The sequence below is a fragment of the Grammomys surdaster genome, unplaced genomic scaffold, assembly GCF_004785775.1.
Source record: "Grammomys surdaster isolate TR1022 unplaced genomic scaffold, NIH_TR_1.0 98, whole genome shotgun sequence".
Lineage (NCBI taxonomy): Eukaryota > Metazoa > Chordata > Mammalia > Rodentia > Muridae > Grammomys > Grammomys surdaster.
This window is the reverse complement of record NW_021604577.1, coordinates 13,037,308-13,055,570: the sequence shown is the minus strand read 5'-3', so window position 1 is coordinate 13,055,570 and position 18,263 is coordinate 13,037,308. Positions and strand designations below refer to the sequence as shown.

General features: G+C 37.8%; 1 protein-coding gene across 5 annotated transcripts in view; it reads right to left on the bottom strand.

Annotated features, from left to right (window-relative positions):
• Positions 1-18,263, bottom strand: part of Ralgapa1 (Ral GTPase activating protein catalytic alpha subunit 1) — a 211,135-nt gene that overhangs the window by 109,601 nt on the left and 83,271 nt on the right. For 3 of the 5 annotated variants that reach the window (XM_028782695.1, XM_028782699.1, XM_028782704.1), the window contains exons 17-20: positions 8,531-10,066; positions 6,687-6,811; positions 5,285-5,501; positions 4,116-4,292 (exon numbers count right to left, since the gene is read on the bottom strand). In XM_028782695.1, the coding sequence (XP_028638528.1) occupies positions 4,116-4,292; positions 5,285-5,501; positions 6,687-6,811; positions 8,531-10,066 (2,055 nt within the window). The remainder of the gene's footprint in view (positions 1-4,115; positions 4,293-5,284; positions 5,502-6,686; positions 6,812-8,530; positions 10,067-18,263) is intronic. The other 2 variants (XM_028782721.1, XM_028782713.1) reach the window with 1 other exon arrangement.

The following is an 18,263-nucleotide window of genomic DNA, read 5'->3' as shown; positions in this document are numbered from 1 at the left end:
CAACAAAACCACCTATTGTCTAGTATTGTCTAGTAGTGGAGTAACATAGGACCAGGAAGCATCAGTGACACTGATAACTGCTATGCTTGGCCTAGCTGTAGACACTCTCATACTCACTGCTGTTCTTTTACTCTCACTTGAAATTGTGAAAAGTCAACAGTGAAGGGAATAGTCTTCATCATACTCTTTCCTACCAGTGCATTCTCATAAAACAACAAAGATTCATAAAATGCAATCTGATTACCTCCTCAGTTAAAATCCTTTAAAGGCAACACATATGCCTATAATCCCAGCACTGAGAAGAGTCAAGAAGATCAGGAGTTCAAAGGTTGTCCTCCTTAGCTACATAACCAGTTTGAAGCCGAGCTGGTCTTAATGAAACCTTGTCTTTAAAATATACATACAAGTAGGGCCAGCAAGATGGTACAGTCAGTTAAACCCACTTGCTTATCAAGGCTGACCACCCAAGGAAAGAGGCGAGTGACTCTGGTAAATCATCCTCTGACCTTGATATGCACCATGGCTCACTGATGTGCACACACACTTACAGCATAAACAAATACTTGTGAAAAAAAATATAACCACCATGAAAACTGCCAAAGAAAATGACCAAACAATTAAAAAATCTTGCAAATTGCTAGGTATATTGGCCCATGCCTGTAATTCTGCACATGGATAGCTAATGCAGAACGAGCATGAATTCAAGTGTTCCTGGTCTACAGTGACTCTGTCCCACAAACATCATCCAAGTCTTCTCATTGATCTTAGCAAATGTTCCAATTTCTTAGTGTTCAGGTGTCCTTGTTATTCTATTACAAAAACTCTACAATCTGCATATAATTTTTGCATTCTAGCCAAATAATTATATTTATTAAAATCATGATAATTTAGGCCTTTTACATGTTTTTTTTTTTTTCCGCTTTGCACAGAATCCTGATTAAATTTTTGTCTGAGGTGGTGGTTCTTAACTTATGGGTCATGACCCTTTTGGTGGCTGAACTAGCTTTTCACAAGGGTCACAAATCAGATATCCTGCATATCAGATATTTACATTATGACTCATTAATAGTAGGAAAATTACAGTTATAAAACAGCAACAAAATAATTTTATGGTTGAGGGCCACCACAACATGAAAAGGGTCGCAGCATTAGGAAGGTTGAGAACCACTGCCTTAGACACTGCTTCCTACTGAGGCCTACTTTTGACCTTACCAACTGTAAGTCCCATTACATGGCTAGGTGAACTTTCATATCTTCACATTATACCACTATCATACTGACTTCAATATACCTGTTCAGTTTGAAATACCCCTCAGTAGAGTACAAACATTCTTCTAAGCACAGGCTTGCCACTCCTTATATACTGCTGCACTGCTAGTGCCAACTACCGTGTGACACACACCATGTGGTCCTGCTGGTTTGAGCAATGTGCTGCATACATTACTATACAGAAGGGTTGATGGTAGCTACAGAACAGTATCCACTGGTACTAAACACAAGTTATATATATAATAGTATTTCATCTTCTCATGTTTAACTTCTTTCTATCTCAGAAATAACAATTTTCTATACCCAATAATTGTAAAGCCTTCCTCCCCCTTTTACTTCTTTCTATACAGTAAAGCAAAAACCAATTCAAGTTACACATTTGTATCTATTTTCCAAAAGTGGGATTTCACATATCACTCGAGTAATTTTTAAAGTATCATAATAAATGCCTAAAAAGATACATAAAGAACTATGATATAAGCATCATAATGCCATACACAATCACAAATCAGTACGATGATAATTACATATCAGAGTAATAATTAGTTAACTTGTTAGCCCTAGATGAAGTTATATTATTAATTAGGTAGCATGTTCCTTTTCTTTGAGATACAAGAAGAATCCCTGTGATAAGACCACTGTGTAAGCCTGAGGGCTCCGAAGCTTAGTGTCAGCTCTGTCACACAAAGGTCCCTGGGAACTCATCACCTGAACACTCACCACAGACTTCAAATATATGCCAAGAGACAGCAATATTTTCATCAAATGTTTTGAAATACAAATCTACTTTCTTTATCTCTATGTATTATCTTATTTCATAAAAACACACTGAGTATTTTAGATTTACTCTGTGTGTGTGTGTGTGTGTGTCCAGTGGCCACATGATAACTTGTAGGAGTTGGTTCTCTTCCTCCACCATGTAAGTTTCTGGGATCCAACTCAGACTGTCAGGTTTGGCGGCAAGCATTTTTCCCCTAATAAGCCATCTTGCTATCACTTAATTTCCTTTTAAGATCTCAAATTTTAAAATCACTTTATATAGAGATGTATGACCACAGAATATTACCTTTAACTTTATTAACGTGATTCAATAATGGCTAGCTTAAGGTTTTTCTCTGTTAAAAGAGCCTTTTAATGCAAAAAAACAAAAACAAAAAAAACCCCACAATATTTTTATACTGATAGCCATATGCCAAACATGCATAAAGCTTATATCTATTGTATGTAGTAAACATATCTTTTAATATTTCTCACTAGGTGTTTTTGAGGTACCTGAAAACTTCTGTATTAAACAGAAAAAAAGATTTCAGGCCAACTAACATTTCTCTGCTAAACACAGTTATCAGTGTGATAATGCATGCAAATTTGACAATTAGAATATATTATGTTCAACAGTTTTGTTTATTGAGCATGCGAGTTATACTCACTGATGAATTTTATATTTGGGAACAAAAACATAGCTGTTTTTTGCTACTCCTGTACTGCTGATAATGTTGGTGATTAAAATTAGTATTCTAATAAAACCTTCCAATAGAGTAATAGAATCATTCAATACAGGACATATAGATTGTATACATATTAAAAATTCTTAGAAGCTTAGTTACCATAAAAAGGATGATATAAGTAAACATGAAACCTATTTCTCCATATATGTTTTAATTTTTAGATTTTTATTGGTTTGGAACTATTATTCATTCAATCATTCAACTCACTTGTTTACTGTTTTGTGTATTATATGTGTATACAGGTACACTCATCACCATGGGAGCATGCAAAGGCCAGATTATTGATATTAGGATGTCTTTTTCTACTGCTGTCCAGCTTTTAACTTGAGATAGCAACTCTCACTCAACTTGGAGCTTTCTGTTTTGGACAGCCTGGCTGGCTAGCATGCTGGATTGCTTGTCTTAGTATTCCTCAGTTGGGATTGGAAGAATACACTGCTATGTCTGGCTTTTACTATGGTCCTGTTATCCAAACTCAGATCCACATGCTTGCTCAACTAATACTTTAACAATGGAATTATCTCCATAACTCTTGGAACTTTATTTTGGATGAATACAGAGACATAAGAAAAAAGTATGGTGACATTTTCTTTCACATTGGGATAACCTTTGAAAAACATAGTAGCTTTCCTAATGTTTTGAATGAACTAGAATTAGAATCAAGTTTGCATGGGGGAAATGCTTCCCTTTTAAAAGAGATTATGATGCTTAGAATCATTGGCTACTACCTCATGATTGTTAACTAGAATGGCTAACCGCTGAGCGAGATACATCCGAGTGTAGCTGGAACCCAGGTAGGCTTAAATTTATAACACACAGTACAATCTTCCAGCTCATTTTAATCTTTACATTATCCCTGTAATACATGACTCTGCACTTAATGTGACTCAAATTCCAGAACTCCGCTTGCTATATTAAAGTTGGGTTTGGTCACATTTAAAAAAAAATTAAAAAAAGTATCTGAAAAGGATAATTTTCTGTTTAACTACAAAATTCTAGTATATTAACAAATATGTCTTATTGGCAGAATGCTTATATTTTCTGTAATAAATGCAAAACAGCTACCTTAACTATGAATGACAATAAAAAAACAGTGAAGTAATTTTTTCTTCTTTTAGATTATCTATTTAATAACTGCTTCTAGTCTGGGGCATACACATAGGGTGCACCAATGCTTACCTATATGTACTTCATACTGTCAAGAAACTAACTTGTTTTGTTTTGTCCACTGTTCAAATAAAAACAAAAACAACAATACAAACAAACCAGCAAAACCACCAAAACAGCAGTAGACCATATAAACTGTAGAAACTTAAGTAATAGTCCCTTGAATTACTTTACCAGTGACGGTTGCGACTTCAGCAGAGAAGGCTTGCTGATTAAGGCTGCTTGTTTCTGAATCTAAATGAAGTGTTGTTAGGCTAGCCACTTCCTGCTCCTCAGTGCTTTGATGATGGCCAGAACCTGAATCCACATCAGCAGAAGATGGGATCCCAATGTCAGCTCCGAACCCAAAGTCTGTGGGAAGAAGAAATGCTAGTTCTCCAGCAACACTAATCACACATTCACACTCTTCCTAGTCTAGTCTTTGCATTACATTCTCACAAGTGTAAGAAGCAGTAAAACTTTGAAGATCTCAACCACAAACCTTTCTAAGATTGTCACAGCTTATTATTAACAATAATTATTTTAAAATGGCATATGATATTCCATCACAATTCTTACGTAGTTTCTGATAGCTGGTAATATACTTACTACTTTTAAAGTATTTTATAAATTTCTCTATGTCTGTCTTCTCATACACACACACACACACACACATTCTTTCTTCTTCTCCTCTTCTTCCTCTTCCTCTTCTTCCTCCTCATCTTCTTCCACCTTCCCCCCTCTCCCTCCTCCTCCTTCTTTCGTAAACTCTTATCTGTTTGAGCGTCAGGTCAGCATACCACTAACCCATAAATGAAGGAGACATACAATGCTCCAGTGTTCCTCCCCCTTGCTCTTCACAAACTTCATTTCCGAATTTTTGTTTCTAGTTAGTCTCTGAATATTCCGTGTAGAGAGAATGTCAGCGGCATGATGATATAGTGACATACAGTACAAAGTAATAACTGCTGATGAACATGGAGGAACAAGTCAAGGAAGGGTCTGGGTAGACAGTGGCTATCAAATCCAAGTCCACTGACAGCAGCATCTCATACTCATGCTGGTCCTCAATATTAGAACTATTCTAAATCATTTTTATTTTCACACTTTTTTGTCTTAAAAATATAATTTATCTTATGATGGACAGTAGTTTTGGTTTCTTTAAATGCCCTTTGTTTGGCAAAATAAAATGGTCTCAACCTGAGATGATTTCCTAAAACTTTCTTCAGCATTTTACTAAAAAAGTGAAATCAAATATACAGTAACAACTACCTAACAACTGAGAACGAAGTGAAAGCTATGCAATCCACAAGTCAGAAAGCAATCAACAGAAAACATATACTCAAACAGTAAGAGATACTTACTGTCAAATTTTCGGCCCTCACACTGGAAGGCACTGAAGGAATCCGAGTGACTATCTGAGCTCATGAGATCACTGCTACCTGCACTGGCAGGAGATGTCCATTCTGAGGGCACACCAGGGTCATCAACAGGACGCATCTGGCTCTGCTTGTTTAGAATGTCAGGGAGGTCTTTTGGAATTTCAAGGCTGCCTGGACTACTTCCCCTTCTTGTCATAGTCTAAAACAAGGAACATTTTACATTTAAAATATTTTTAAATTAAGTGCCTGAAAGCTTTAGTTTTCAAGATAATCCTCAGAATAAATGCTGATATTTAGGACCTCAGAAAAACCATGTTTACTGAAGTATCTAAGTAGCATGTACTGACACAGCTCTGACGCCTAAGCTATTGCAGTTCTATGTAAAGCAGAGACCCAGATGTCCGGTGAGATGGTGCCGAGTCTAAAGCTCTTCATCAGAAGAAGAATACGTTCACAGTGGGACAACGAAGTAAATGAAGAGAAAATAAGGAAACAGACAGTAAATATGTTATTTTATGATTCTAGAATAACTGTGGCTCTGCACAAAGAAAAGAAGAAATGAATTAGAGATACACTAGCTTCTATTTTCATCTGATATTTACCATTTAAGGTAAAAGGCACATTTTAACACTGATTCCAGAGTTATCTGACTTGTTTAAGCTATCAAACTATGGGAGTTGGGCCTCGTGCCTTCCATTGTTCTCTCCAACTGACAGTTAGCAAGTAGTGCCTACCTAGGAAAGAGAGTAAGGGAACTAGAGTAGGAAGGTTGTGGCTTACAACTTCTAATAGGTATTCCAGTATCTCTTTAGTTAAATGTTTTATATCTTTTAATAAAAAATGCTTTAGAATTTTTCTCCCCCCACCCCGGGATTTGACCTAAGGACTTATAGCTAGGCAAGTGCTCTATCACTGAGATACAGTCAGCTTGCTTTTTACTTTTTATAAGACTGGGTCACACTAAGTTGTATAGGTTGGCTTTGAAATTACATTGCACCCCAGGCAAGACCCTGAACTAGCTATCCTCCTGCCTCAGCCTACTGAGTGGCTAGGTATAAGTTTGTACCACTAAGTCCGGCTTTAAAGAGTTTTAAGGGCTAGCAAGATAGTTAGGGGTGAGGGTGCTTACTGTGAAGGCTGATGGACAGGGTAAAAGCAGAGAGCTGACTCCCTTACTCTGACCTGCGCATGCATGCTATGGTAACCATGCACCTTCATATAGACATACAAATAAATACTGTTAAACGTTTTAAGTACTTTACAAGGAAGAATGAAGTTTCAGGAAAAAATGAAGTTTTGAATAAAAACGTCCACATATACATCATACTCATTCTTTAGCTTTCTACTCTTGTCTCAAAAACCAATAAACTAAGGTAGAGCTCACCGAGGCATTACCACTTCGAAGTCGCTCTGCGATAAACTCATCCATCAGGTCAGGAACATTGGCGCTGCTGCCGCCAGTCTCACTACTAAGAGGAGGCAGTCTGGAGCCCGCATCCTCTTTAGTTACTAGAAGCAAATAAAGAACTACATATAGTGGACAACAACTTCACTGTATTTTCTAAATTTGAAACAAAAATAACCCAAAATAAAGTACCTCTGCCATATCAAGGATTTGCCAAACATGCACTAATGAATATTTTCCCTTTCAGATTTAATTTTTAAGAATTAGTAAATTGTATTTACTTTATTTAACTAAGCACATGTTAGTCAATCTTCAGTATGACCTTAAACAGCAAGAAAGCTTGAGGTAAGCACTAGTTGAAGTCAGGTTAATGCTGCCTATAAAGAAACTGGTATGTTTTTCTTCCTACTCTATGCTGCTTTAGAGTCTTAAGAATTCACAATCTCCCTCTTTCCCCAGAGAATAACTGCAAGGAATATATCCTTTCAACTCATGCAATCTCAGTGAGACACAAACACACTTAAGTATGGATATAAATAAAAATCTCACGATTCAATATGTTTTTTTAGAATTAGTCTAAAATCTAACCTCAATGCTTGAAGAAAAAAGGGTTCACTTTTCACAGAATTAAGAACAAATAAAATCAAAATAGTTGTTTGATTTGCTTAACATTCCCACTGAAATATAATTTTATGGTAACAAGATTACTTTCACTTAGTCAACTAACTCGTGAAACATAGACATTTATGTAACTATCGTACTCCTGAAAAAGTTTGTTTCTCTGTAGAATGAAAACTAGCACTATTTATATTTCTACTGAATCACCAAGAATTTCAGACTGTTAAATACCATTATCTTTATATTACTGGCCAGGCTTTGCTAAGCTGTAATAATATACTGCCCTCAAGTGGCATTAATGGCTCAATGCAAGATGCATTATACAGCATTGTTAATCATGCTAAAAAAAAAAAAAACCAAAACACAAAAACCATGTTAAAACAAATGAAATCAAAACCTACCTTACTGCTGAAAGTTAAGTTTCTGTATCAGTAAAGTTGTTTTAATTTGGAACAAGATAGAATGGTTACTACAATCTTGCTTCCTTTCACTAACCTGTACATTTAGGTTTCATACTGAAATAATAATAAGTTAATCATGAAACCTTAATGCACATTTTAAAATCTCATAATAAAATTTTAAATCTTTCAAAGATTCAACTTATACCCTACACATAAGAATGAAAAACTAAAAGCCTACAGCATTTCTTTTCAGAAATGCCTTAAATGGAAAGTGGCTAAATTATCTTTAAGATTAAAGAAAGAACTTCCTCTTCAATTATAATGTTGGTGCTGATTTCTGTTACGTTTGATGTCAAAGTAACTGTCTACCAAGGAAACCAACAAAGTTAGCAGTAAGAATATGCAAATTCAGTTAGATAAAGATGATGCCCTTTTAGACATAAAGTATGGGGCAAGACAAAGTACAGTCAACTCCTCAGTGAACTTCAAGATACACGATACACACTAAGAAAAATACCTGACCTTTGAAAGGTCATTATATTTTTCCCTCTTAACTTCCCCTTTCTATTTTGTTGTTCAGCAGCAAAGAGGTTTAACTAAATGCCTCAAAAGGAAAATTAGTAATTTAAATAAATATGTATGCTGGGAAAAATACAGCTGGGGAAAGGCGCATGCATAACCCAACAGAGAAAAAGCAGTGACCATCCCAAAGCTTTTTTGATTGCTTAGAGCTTGCTTCAGCTGCATTAAGCCAAACTGGTGCTGTCTCTCTCCTTTTGCGCTCTGCACACTGGTCGTGCTCACCTGCAGCTCTCCTTCCAAAATAGCCCATTACATGACTGTACAGATCCCTCAGCGGAGCCTCGGGTGGCACTCTGTTCTGCCTCTGTGGGGAGACATTTGCCTTCGGCTTCGAAAGAGCATGTACAACAGTTTTATAAACGCCACCCAGGGAGCCCTGCTGTAGTCCTGCCTCATGACTTGATGACCTGAGAGTATTGCGACTACCTGGCTGGCTACTTGCCATTCCTTCTTTCTGTGATGTGGCTGTGGGAATCTCTGTGGATTCCTTCACGGCTTTGCAAACTGATGCTGCACCAACTGTGTCTAGAGGTCTGTACACACCAGGTTTTACAAGGTCTGTACCACTAGTTGAGCTGGCCTGCATGTTGTTGGTCATGCTACTGCTACTACTGCTAAAGCCACTGAGCTTCCGTAGTCTCATCTTCCATGGAGCCTCTTTGTTTTCCAGAGGATTATAAAATTGGACAGACTCAGTAGATGGTCTAAAAGTAACATGAACACTATTTCGTTTCTTAGCAGCAATTTTCATAATTTTAGCCCTATGAGTTACTGTTTCAGACAAGCTCCTCTTAGTTGGAGAAAGCTTGCTAGTGTTTGAAACATGAGGCATTCTGCGGCTTACCGGTGTTTTTAACGCAGTTTTCTTGGCATGCATTATATATGGCGTGCTTTTTTCATTAACCTGTACACTCTTAAGCTTTTCAGCTAGTGTCATATCTACACAGGCATCTACTTCTGTGGCTGTTTGTCTATACAGATGTTTCTTTTTTTCTTTATCACATTGGCTATCTGAACTAGGATCCGATGACTGTTCATCAAGACTTAGTTGCTTAGCCTTTTCAGCAGTTTGTGATCTTGGATAGCTATCTGAATGGTTAGGTGCAAGAGTACTTGTGAAGACAGCTGAGCTTGGTTCTTTTTGAAATGGTGTATTTTCAGGAGTCCCAACGAAAGACAAGAGATTTTCTGATTTTATTTCCTGGCCTATGTATTCTAATTTATTTAAGGATGGTATTTCATCTCTAGTTACTTCAATAATCACTTCCTGAGAAGCTGTATCTTTACCTAGCTCATTTTTACTATGATTTTCCTGGTTTTCCTTAAAGTATTCTTTCAGAGAAGAAAGAAGATCATCATCTCCTTCAAGGTCAATGTACTGGATTTGATCGAAAGCTGCATCTGCAAGTTCTACTGGACCTATTAAATGGCAAAGATGGTCATATATGCTATCACCAACTTCCAAAGAAGACTCTCTACTATGAGTATCAGTGATGCAGCTTTCAGTGGATCTAGTTATTGACGAAGCCTCTGTGGAACTCTGCAAGCCTGGAGCATGACGGGATGGACTGTCAACGACAGGAACTGCACCTTTGGCTCGCTCAACAGTGAATGGTTCCAAGATGTCAGAAGTGCTGCTGCTTCGAGGCAGTGGCTGTTCCTCATTCAAAGCACCAAAAACTTCATTTCCAGTGTCTTCACTCTGTGAAAAATGTCTGACTCTGGTTGAGCGGGGAAGAATTTGAGTATCATCGATATCTGTAAAAAAACAAAAATTATACAGAGTGGAAACTATATAAATACAAAAAATTGTTTCACCCACAGCCTAATCATATGCTTTCCAATAAAAAATTCTGAAAGTTTTTGCAAATTCAACTAAAGAAAACCAATTAAAAATATATAACTGTCTTTAAAAAAAAACATGATGGACCCAAGGCATGTGGTGTCAATGAATTAGAAAATGACCAAAATACATGTAAGATGTTAACATGCATACAAACAGTGAGGTGATGAAACATCTGGAAGTGCAGTTTAAGATAGAGCTGTGCCAATAACCAAGTGATTCAAGCTTGTTAGTGTTTCCTATCAAACAGGTTATAAGCAGGGAAGGAACAATAGATTTTAATAATAGACAACCAGATTCTAGAAGCTGACTTCTTACAAGAGTTTCTAAGAACTACAGATTCTGCGGTGAAAACAGAGCTTTAGAGATTACCTAATGTAATTTTCTTCCAGATGGGAAAGTTGAAACCCAGAGGGACTAGGTTTATTTTTCAAGTTTCAGAATTAGTTTACAAAGTGCTAAGTATGTAAGTCCTCAAAAATATTTATGAAACCATAAATCACAAAATAAATACTGCTTATAAATGTGTGTGTGTACATATATGTATACACACATATAAATATATAATTCTCAAAGTGTAATTGTAGAAGTTAATGCAATACTGATAAATTCATGATAAAGTCTTTAGGAAGTAAAAATAATGTATCTCCCAACAAAATAATAGTAGAAAGAACTTTACCAAATCATCACTGCTAAATATTACACTTGTAATGCAAATGCAGTACTATAAGTAATGCAGTACTATAAGTAATGCAGTACTATAAGTAATGCAGTACTATAAGTAATGCAGTACTATGAGTAATGCAGTACTATGAGTAATGCAGTACTATAAGTAATGCAGTACTATAAGTAATGCAGTACTATGAGTAATGCAGTACTATGAGTAATGCAGTACTATGAGTAATGCAGTACTATGAGTAATGCAGTACTATGAGTAATGCAGTACTATGAGTGCTCTACTACAAAAGCAAATGTAATGCTACAAGTAATAGAACTAAGCCTGGTGTGGTAGCTGGCACAAGAATGTAATCTTAGCACTTGGGAGGCAGAGGGATGAGGATCTGACTTCTGAGCTAGCCTATGCTACAAAAGTGAGACCCTGTCTCAAAAACAAAAGTAACAGAACTATCACTGAAACACTGTAACTAAACATTTAGATAGGAGTAAAACTATCATTTATCCAAGAGCACAAAGTAATTTAGATTTAAATCCTCTAGAAGGTGCTGTAAGCTTCCCTGTTTACAAAAGATAAATTGTTATTCAATGTAATTCCAGAATTCATGAGACAGCTAAAATCATGGTCTTTCTGCTATCTTAAATAAACCAGAAAAAAAATTCTAACCACTGAATCAACACTTCATAGATTCTAAAATTTTATGCAAGTCTTTTATTTTTCTAGATTTCCTTGGTAATGTTTAGCACTAAAGCACTGCAAATTATTTTCTGTATTAAAAGGTAAAATTTCCTGGATATTATATTTCAAAGAAATGTTACTGTGCTAGTTTAGATGGTAAATTGTGCATTGAAGTATCAATGTAAGCTTGCAGCTTATAAGGAAAAAAACCCTTCCATAAAATTTAGGTTTCTTGAAGATTTGAATGCTGTTCATTCAATTATTCCCATTGCTTTTAAGAGCTTTATCATACAGAATGTATTTAATACAGTAGAAGGAAAGCATCAATTACATATAGTGCTGCCCACTGGGAATGGCAGGTGACTAAATGCCAAGGAGCAGTACCCAGGCTGGGCAGCCCACGGCAGCCTGCAGCAGCCCATGGCACCCACGGCAGACCATGGCAGCCCACAGCACCCACGGCAGCCCACGGGAGCTGTGTGTAGCTTCTAGTTCCAGGAGATCCAATTCCTTCTTCAGGCTACTCTGAACAAGCCCACACAGAATGCACACAAGTACACAAAAGTTAAAAGAAAATAAAAAACTACTGTTTATTGGTAAAAATAATTCCTAAAGAACAGGACTTCTTAAATTAGAAATCAACTAGATTTCTAAAATGCCAAATCTCCAAATTCTCTTTTAAAAAAGTTAAATAATTTTCTTAGTCAAGCACAAATAGTAGCATTTTATGGCCCCTGAATTTCAAAATGATGATGTTAATTTATACAGAAGTCAATGTCATTATGAAACTCAAGGTTTTTTTAATTGATAATTACTAGATAGTTTTATAGATTTTTGCCTATTTTGGCAACAATATCAATGTACCTTTATGGTAAGATGTTCTATGTAGTACACCTACTTTAGCAAAACCCATGTATCTTATAAAAGATGAGATTCTCACTGGGCAAAGTAGTGTTATATTATAGAATCATATGAAGACTTGTTTTTTTTTTTTGCTTTTTTAAGACTCTAGTCACATATACATGTTTTATGTGTGTTCATGCTCATGTATGCATGTTCATATTTGTGTATGCACATATGTGTACATGTTTGTTTAGACTACAGTGTTTTGTTTATGAGCAGATTATATATGGATTGCTTCTTTTATTTTTTTCCTTTTCTGAAACAAGCTCTGACTTTTTAGCCCAGGCTGGCACAGCACTCACCACATTGCCCAAATGGTCTTCAAACTCTCAAGTCTGAGATGATCTTCCTGCCTCAGCTCCTATCTGTTGGGATTAGAGGCATAAGCTACTCTGCCCACATCTACCAACTGCCCTTTGAAATGATCATCAAATTTTACTTTGAAATTAATAAGATAAATAAGAAGTTCTGAAGACTTAGGCACATGCCTGTAATGCCAGTATTCTGTAGTAGAAGCAGGAAGATGAAGAATGCAAAGACATCCTCTGCTCTATAAGTGAGTGCAGGGCCAAGACCTGAGGCTAGAATGTGGAATTATGTATGCTACAGCCATCATATTATAGATACAAACAGCTATCAAAGATGGATATGCTATTACATACCGATGACAGAAAAAAGAAGTTATTTCATTGTTAAAGAAGGACATACTTGTTTAATTGGAAAATTTTCATTCTTATTTGGCAAAGTTTAAAGAGGAGGAAAGAGAGACCATCTTTCTTCTGACAGAAAACAGAATCACAAATAATAAATTGTCTCTTGTTAAATGATTTTTATATTCCTTCTTTCATAAAGGTTTTTTTTTTTTTTTTTAGTTTGGTTTTTTGAGACAGGGTTTCTCTGTGTAGCCCTGGCTGTCCTGGAACTCACTCTGTAGACCAGGCTAGCCTCAAACTCTCGAACTCAGAAATCCACCTGCCTCTGCCTCCCAAGTGCTGGGATTAAAAGGTATTATTTTTGGCAACAACAACAAATTTGGTTAAAAAACTTGCTTTACAGGAAACTAAGCACTGCTAGTCATAGCAGCAAATACCTGAAAGGTTAGCAATTGGGAGGTGGAGGCACAGGAAACTATGAAAAACATTACTTTCTTTATCTAGTTCTCATTTACTCTTTTGTGGGGTTGCAGGAATTAGTTTTAGTTTTTTTTTTTAACAGAGCTTGGCATGTAGCCCAGGTTAGCCTCATACTCACACTTTCCTACCTCAGCTTCCCAAATGCTTCAATTAAGAACATGTGGCCACTATGCCCAGTTTATGGAGTCCACGTTTCTTTCTCTTTTTATTAATCATTTGTTTACATTTCAATCGTTATCCCTCTTCCCAGTCTCCCCTCCATGAATCCCTCATGTCATCCCCCTCTTTGCCTCTAAGAGGGTGCTCCCCCACCCACCCATCCACCCACTCCCCCCTCTAGAATCCTCCTTCTCTGGGGCATCAAGCCACCACAGGATCAAGCGGCTCCCCTCCCACTGATGCCAGATAAGGCAATCCTCCGCTACATATGTAGTGGGAGCCATGGACCAGCCTATGTATACTTTTTGGTTGGTGGTTTAGTCCCTGGGAGCTCTAAGAGGTCCTGTTAGTTGATACTGTTGCTCTTCCTATGGGGTTACAATCCCCTTGAGCTCCTTCAGTCCTTCCCTAACTCTTCCATTGGGTTCCCCAGGCTCAGTCCAACGGCTGGCTGTATCTGCATCTGTCTTAGGTGTTGGCAGAGACTCTCAGAGGACAGCCATACAAAGCTCCTGTCTGTAAGCATATATTAGCATCAGCAATCGTGTCAGGTTTGGTGTCTGCAGATGGAATGGATCACATGGTAGGGCAGTCTCTAGATGGCCTTTCCTTCAGTCTCTGCTCCATTTCTGTCCCTGTGTTTCCTCTGGGGGCCATGCCTATCTACTGAAGGTGGTCTTTTCAGGTTCTATCTACCTGCTGTTGGGTATTTCGACTTATGTCATCTCTATTGGGTCCTGGGAGCCTCTTCCATCCCTGGCATCTGGGAATGTCTAGTGGTTCCCCAAGTTCCCCAGTCCCCACTGCTACTTATTTCTATTCATTCTCCTAGTCCTCTGGACTTCTCTTCTGTCTCTTCCCACACCTGGTCCTGCCCCTCCCTCTTTTCCACCCCCTTCCTCTCCTACTTAGATGCCTTCCTCCCTCTGCCTCCTGTGATTATTTTGTTCCCCCTTCTAAGAGGGTCTGAAGTATCCACACTTTGGTCTTCCTTCTTGTCATGTTTTATGTGGTCTTTCAGTTGAATCATGGGTATTCTGAGCTTGTGGACTAATAGTCACATGTCAGTGAGTACATACCATGCATGTCCTTTTGGGTCTGGGTTACCTCACTCAGGATGATATTTTTCTAGTTCCATCCAATTACCTACAAAGTTCATGAAGTCATTGTTTTTGATAGCTGAGTATTATTGCATTGTGTAAAATCTACCACATTTTCTGGATCTATTCTTCCATTGAGGAACATCTGGGTTGTTTCCAGTTTCTGGCTATTACAAATAAAGCTGCTATGAACATGTGGAGCACATGTTCCTGTTATGTGTTTGAAGGATCTTTTGGGTATACGCCCAGGAGTGGTATGGCTGGGCCTTCATGTAAAGCTATTCCCAATTTTCTGAGGAACTACCAGATTGATTTCCAGAGTGGTTTGCAATCCCACCAGCAATGGAGGAGAGTTCCTCTTTTTCTACACCCTTGACAGCATCTGCTGACAACTGAGTTTTTGATCGTAGTCATTTTGATTGGTGAAAGGTGGAATGTCAGGGTCATTTTCATTTACATTTCCCTGATGACTAAGGATGTTGAACATTTCTTTGGGTGTTTCTTGCCCATTCGAGGTTTCTCAGTACCCCAGTTTTCAACTGGGTTATTTGGTTTTCTGGAGTCTAATTTCATGAGCACTTTGTATATTTTGGATATTAGCCCTCTATGTAGGGTTGGTAAAGATCTTTTCCCAATCTGTAAGTTGTAGATCTGTCATATTGACATGTCCTTTGCTGTACAGAAGCTTTCCAGTTTCATGAGGTCCCATTTGTCAATTGTTGATCTTAGAGCCGGAGCCATTGTTGTTCTGTTCAGGAAAATTTCCCCTGTGCCAATGTATTCAAGGCTCTTTCCCACTTTCTCTTTTATTAGATTCAGCATGTCTGGTTTTAGGTGGAGGTCCTTGATCCACTTGGACTTGAACTTTGTACAAGGAGACAAAAATGGATCAACTTGCATTTTTCTACATGCAGACCACCAGTTAGACCAGTACCATAGTTGAAAATGCTGTCTTTTTTCCACTGGATGGTTTTAGCTTCTCTGTTAAAGAGCAAGTAACTGCAGATGTATGGGTTTATTTCTGGGTCTTCAATTCTATTCCACTGATCTTCCTGCCTGTCTTTGTACCAATACCATGTAGTTTTTATCACTATTGTCTATAGTACAGCTTGAGGTCAGGGATGGTGATTCCTCAAGAAGATTTTTTATTGCTGAGAATTGTTTTTGATATCCTTGTTTTTTTGTTATTCCAGATGACATTGGGCACAGGGAGCTCATATCTGTAATCTTAATACTCAGGATACTAAACCAGAAGAACTGTCATGAGTTTGAGGCCAGCCTGAGCTATGGACCAAGACTATGTCTAAAAACAATAAACACAAATAAGCATAATTTTGATAGTAAGGTATAAAATGTTTGTTCTAATATGTTCTAGTATGACAATATATATTATCTATATATTATCTAAGAATTTAATTTTGTTATAGAAGGCATTTTATCCCAAATGAGAAAAATGAAGGCAAAAATAATAGCACTTGAGAAATCTTTTAAATATTATCTATAAATATTAAAAAGGTCTTTTAAAAGGATAATCTTTATGATTTGTTTGTAACAAAGCAAGATTGTGACACAGAAGCTTAAGGCAATACTTGGAAATTTTTGAAAGAGACAACCTAGACTGGGCTCAGTATTTGGCAGGCAGAGGCAGGAGGATCAAGGTCATCCTTCATTGCATATTTAGTTCAAAGACCAGCTTGGGCTACATGAGACTGTCTCAAACAACAGGGTGTCAGTCTCTATACCAGGATAGTGGCAGTGGAGAGCAATGAAGAACCCTTCATTTTTCTGTTAGTTTTTAACAGACTGACTTCACTGCTGCGTTGGCTTCTGTTCGTGTGCTCCTTCAGTGTGGACCTGCTGCCTCTTCTGTGGAACAACAGCACTTATGGCCAGCGAGGAACCCAACCAATGAGGCAGGCCAGACTGAGAACAGTGATCAGATTAAGTTGAAAGTGGCGGGCAAATGGTGCAGTTTAAGAAGCAAACGCCTCTTAGTGAGCCAATGAGAGCCAATTGCAAATGGTAGGTTTTGATGTTCAAGTAGAACAACTTGTGGGTTGATGGGACACCAATCAATGGAATGGACACACCTGCACAGGTGGAAGGTGGGGGGGGGGGAGCTGTAATTGGTGTGTTCTAGCAGCAATTGGTGTGTCTACAAACAGGGGCCTGCTACTTAACTCCCGAGTTTTGTTACAGACCAAGAATACAGTCTCAACTAGAAGCAGAAATCTGGTCCCAACACATCCTGCCTACTACAGTACAGATGTCTTGGTTCTTTCATTTCCCCATCCCACTTCTTTACTGTATAGAAATAACTGGTGTGAATACTACAGACTTTTCCTTTTGAGCCAAGCATCTTCTTAAATAAAATTCTTGTATTTTTTAATTAGCACCTAAGATAATTATTTGTCAAAATTTTAAAGTTTCAGACAGGAAATCAGGAAATTTTAGAAGTTCCAAAAGCTCTAAAAACAAAAAGGATCTTTCTGACAGTTTTTAAAACAAGAGATTTATCTGATTCAATCCAGCATTTAAGAATTAATGGCCAACGCCCTTGATATGGCCGCTAACATTAGGGAGCCTTCCTTTATGACAATATTACACCTCAAACTGACAAATGGTTGGTAACTTGAACATTTACAAAGGACTAGGATGGCTGTGAGTTAGCCCAATGACAGGATTATTGTAGGTCCACTTCCCAGGGGCCCACCCAATGCAGCCGAAAAGGAGTGCGTGGTGCTGGGAGTGGGTGCAGCCTACATGGCCTAAGACAGGGCTCTCACCCTCCTTTCACCCACCTCGGGGTCCCTTGACGTTGCCCATCGTCGACAGCCTAAAGCCTCCGACCATCGATGTGACTCGTCTCACATCAATGTTTTGGGGTTGTGAACCTGTCTAAGATCCCCCATATTTAGACATCCAAATTCAAAACTCACATAGTTGGGATTGATCATAAGACGCCTTCTCTAACTAAACAGAGAAGGGGGAGATGCCAGAAGCCAGGACCCCTCGCCCTTACCCTCACCCCCTACCTTTCCCCACCTGCACAATGTGCCCTGAAGCTTGGCAACTGCAAGATCCTGCTTGGCAACTGCAGATAGACTCAAAGCAGTATACCATATCTTCTGAAGAATAGCAGGGAGACCATAACTCAAGCAGTGTACCGTATCTTCTGAAGAATAGCAGATAGATCATAATTCAAGGCAGTGTACCATATAGATCATGACATGTTTCAAGGCACAGGCCAAGAAGATTCTGTACTTTTCCACCACCTGACCCCCCCTTACCCCCTCCCCTTGTAAAACATGCTATAAAAAAGCATTTCATGTTCAAAAAAAATTAAATAAAAAAAAGAAGAAAAAAAAGAATTAATGGCCAAATTCTTTTCAATTGTTCTAAATAAGTTAAAAACAAAGTTTGTATTACATGTGTTAAATATATATGCTTTTGAAAGCCTGAA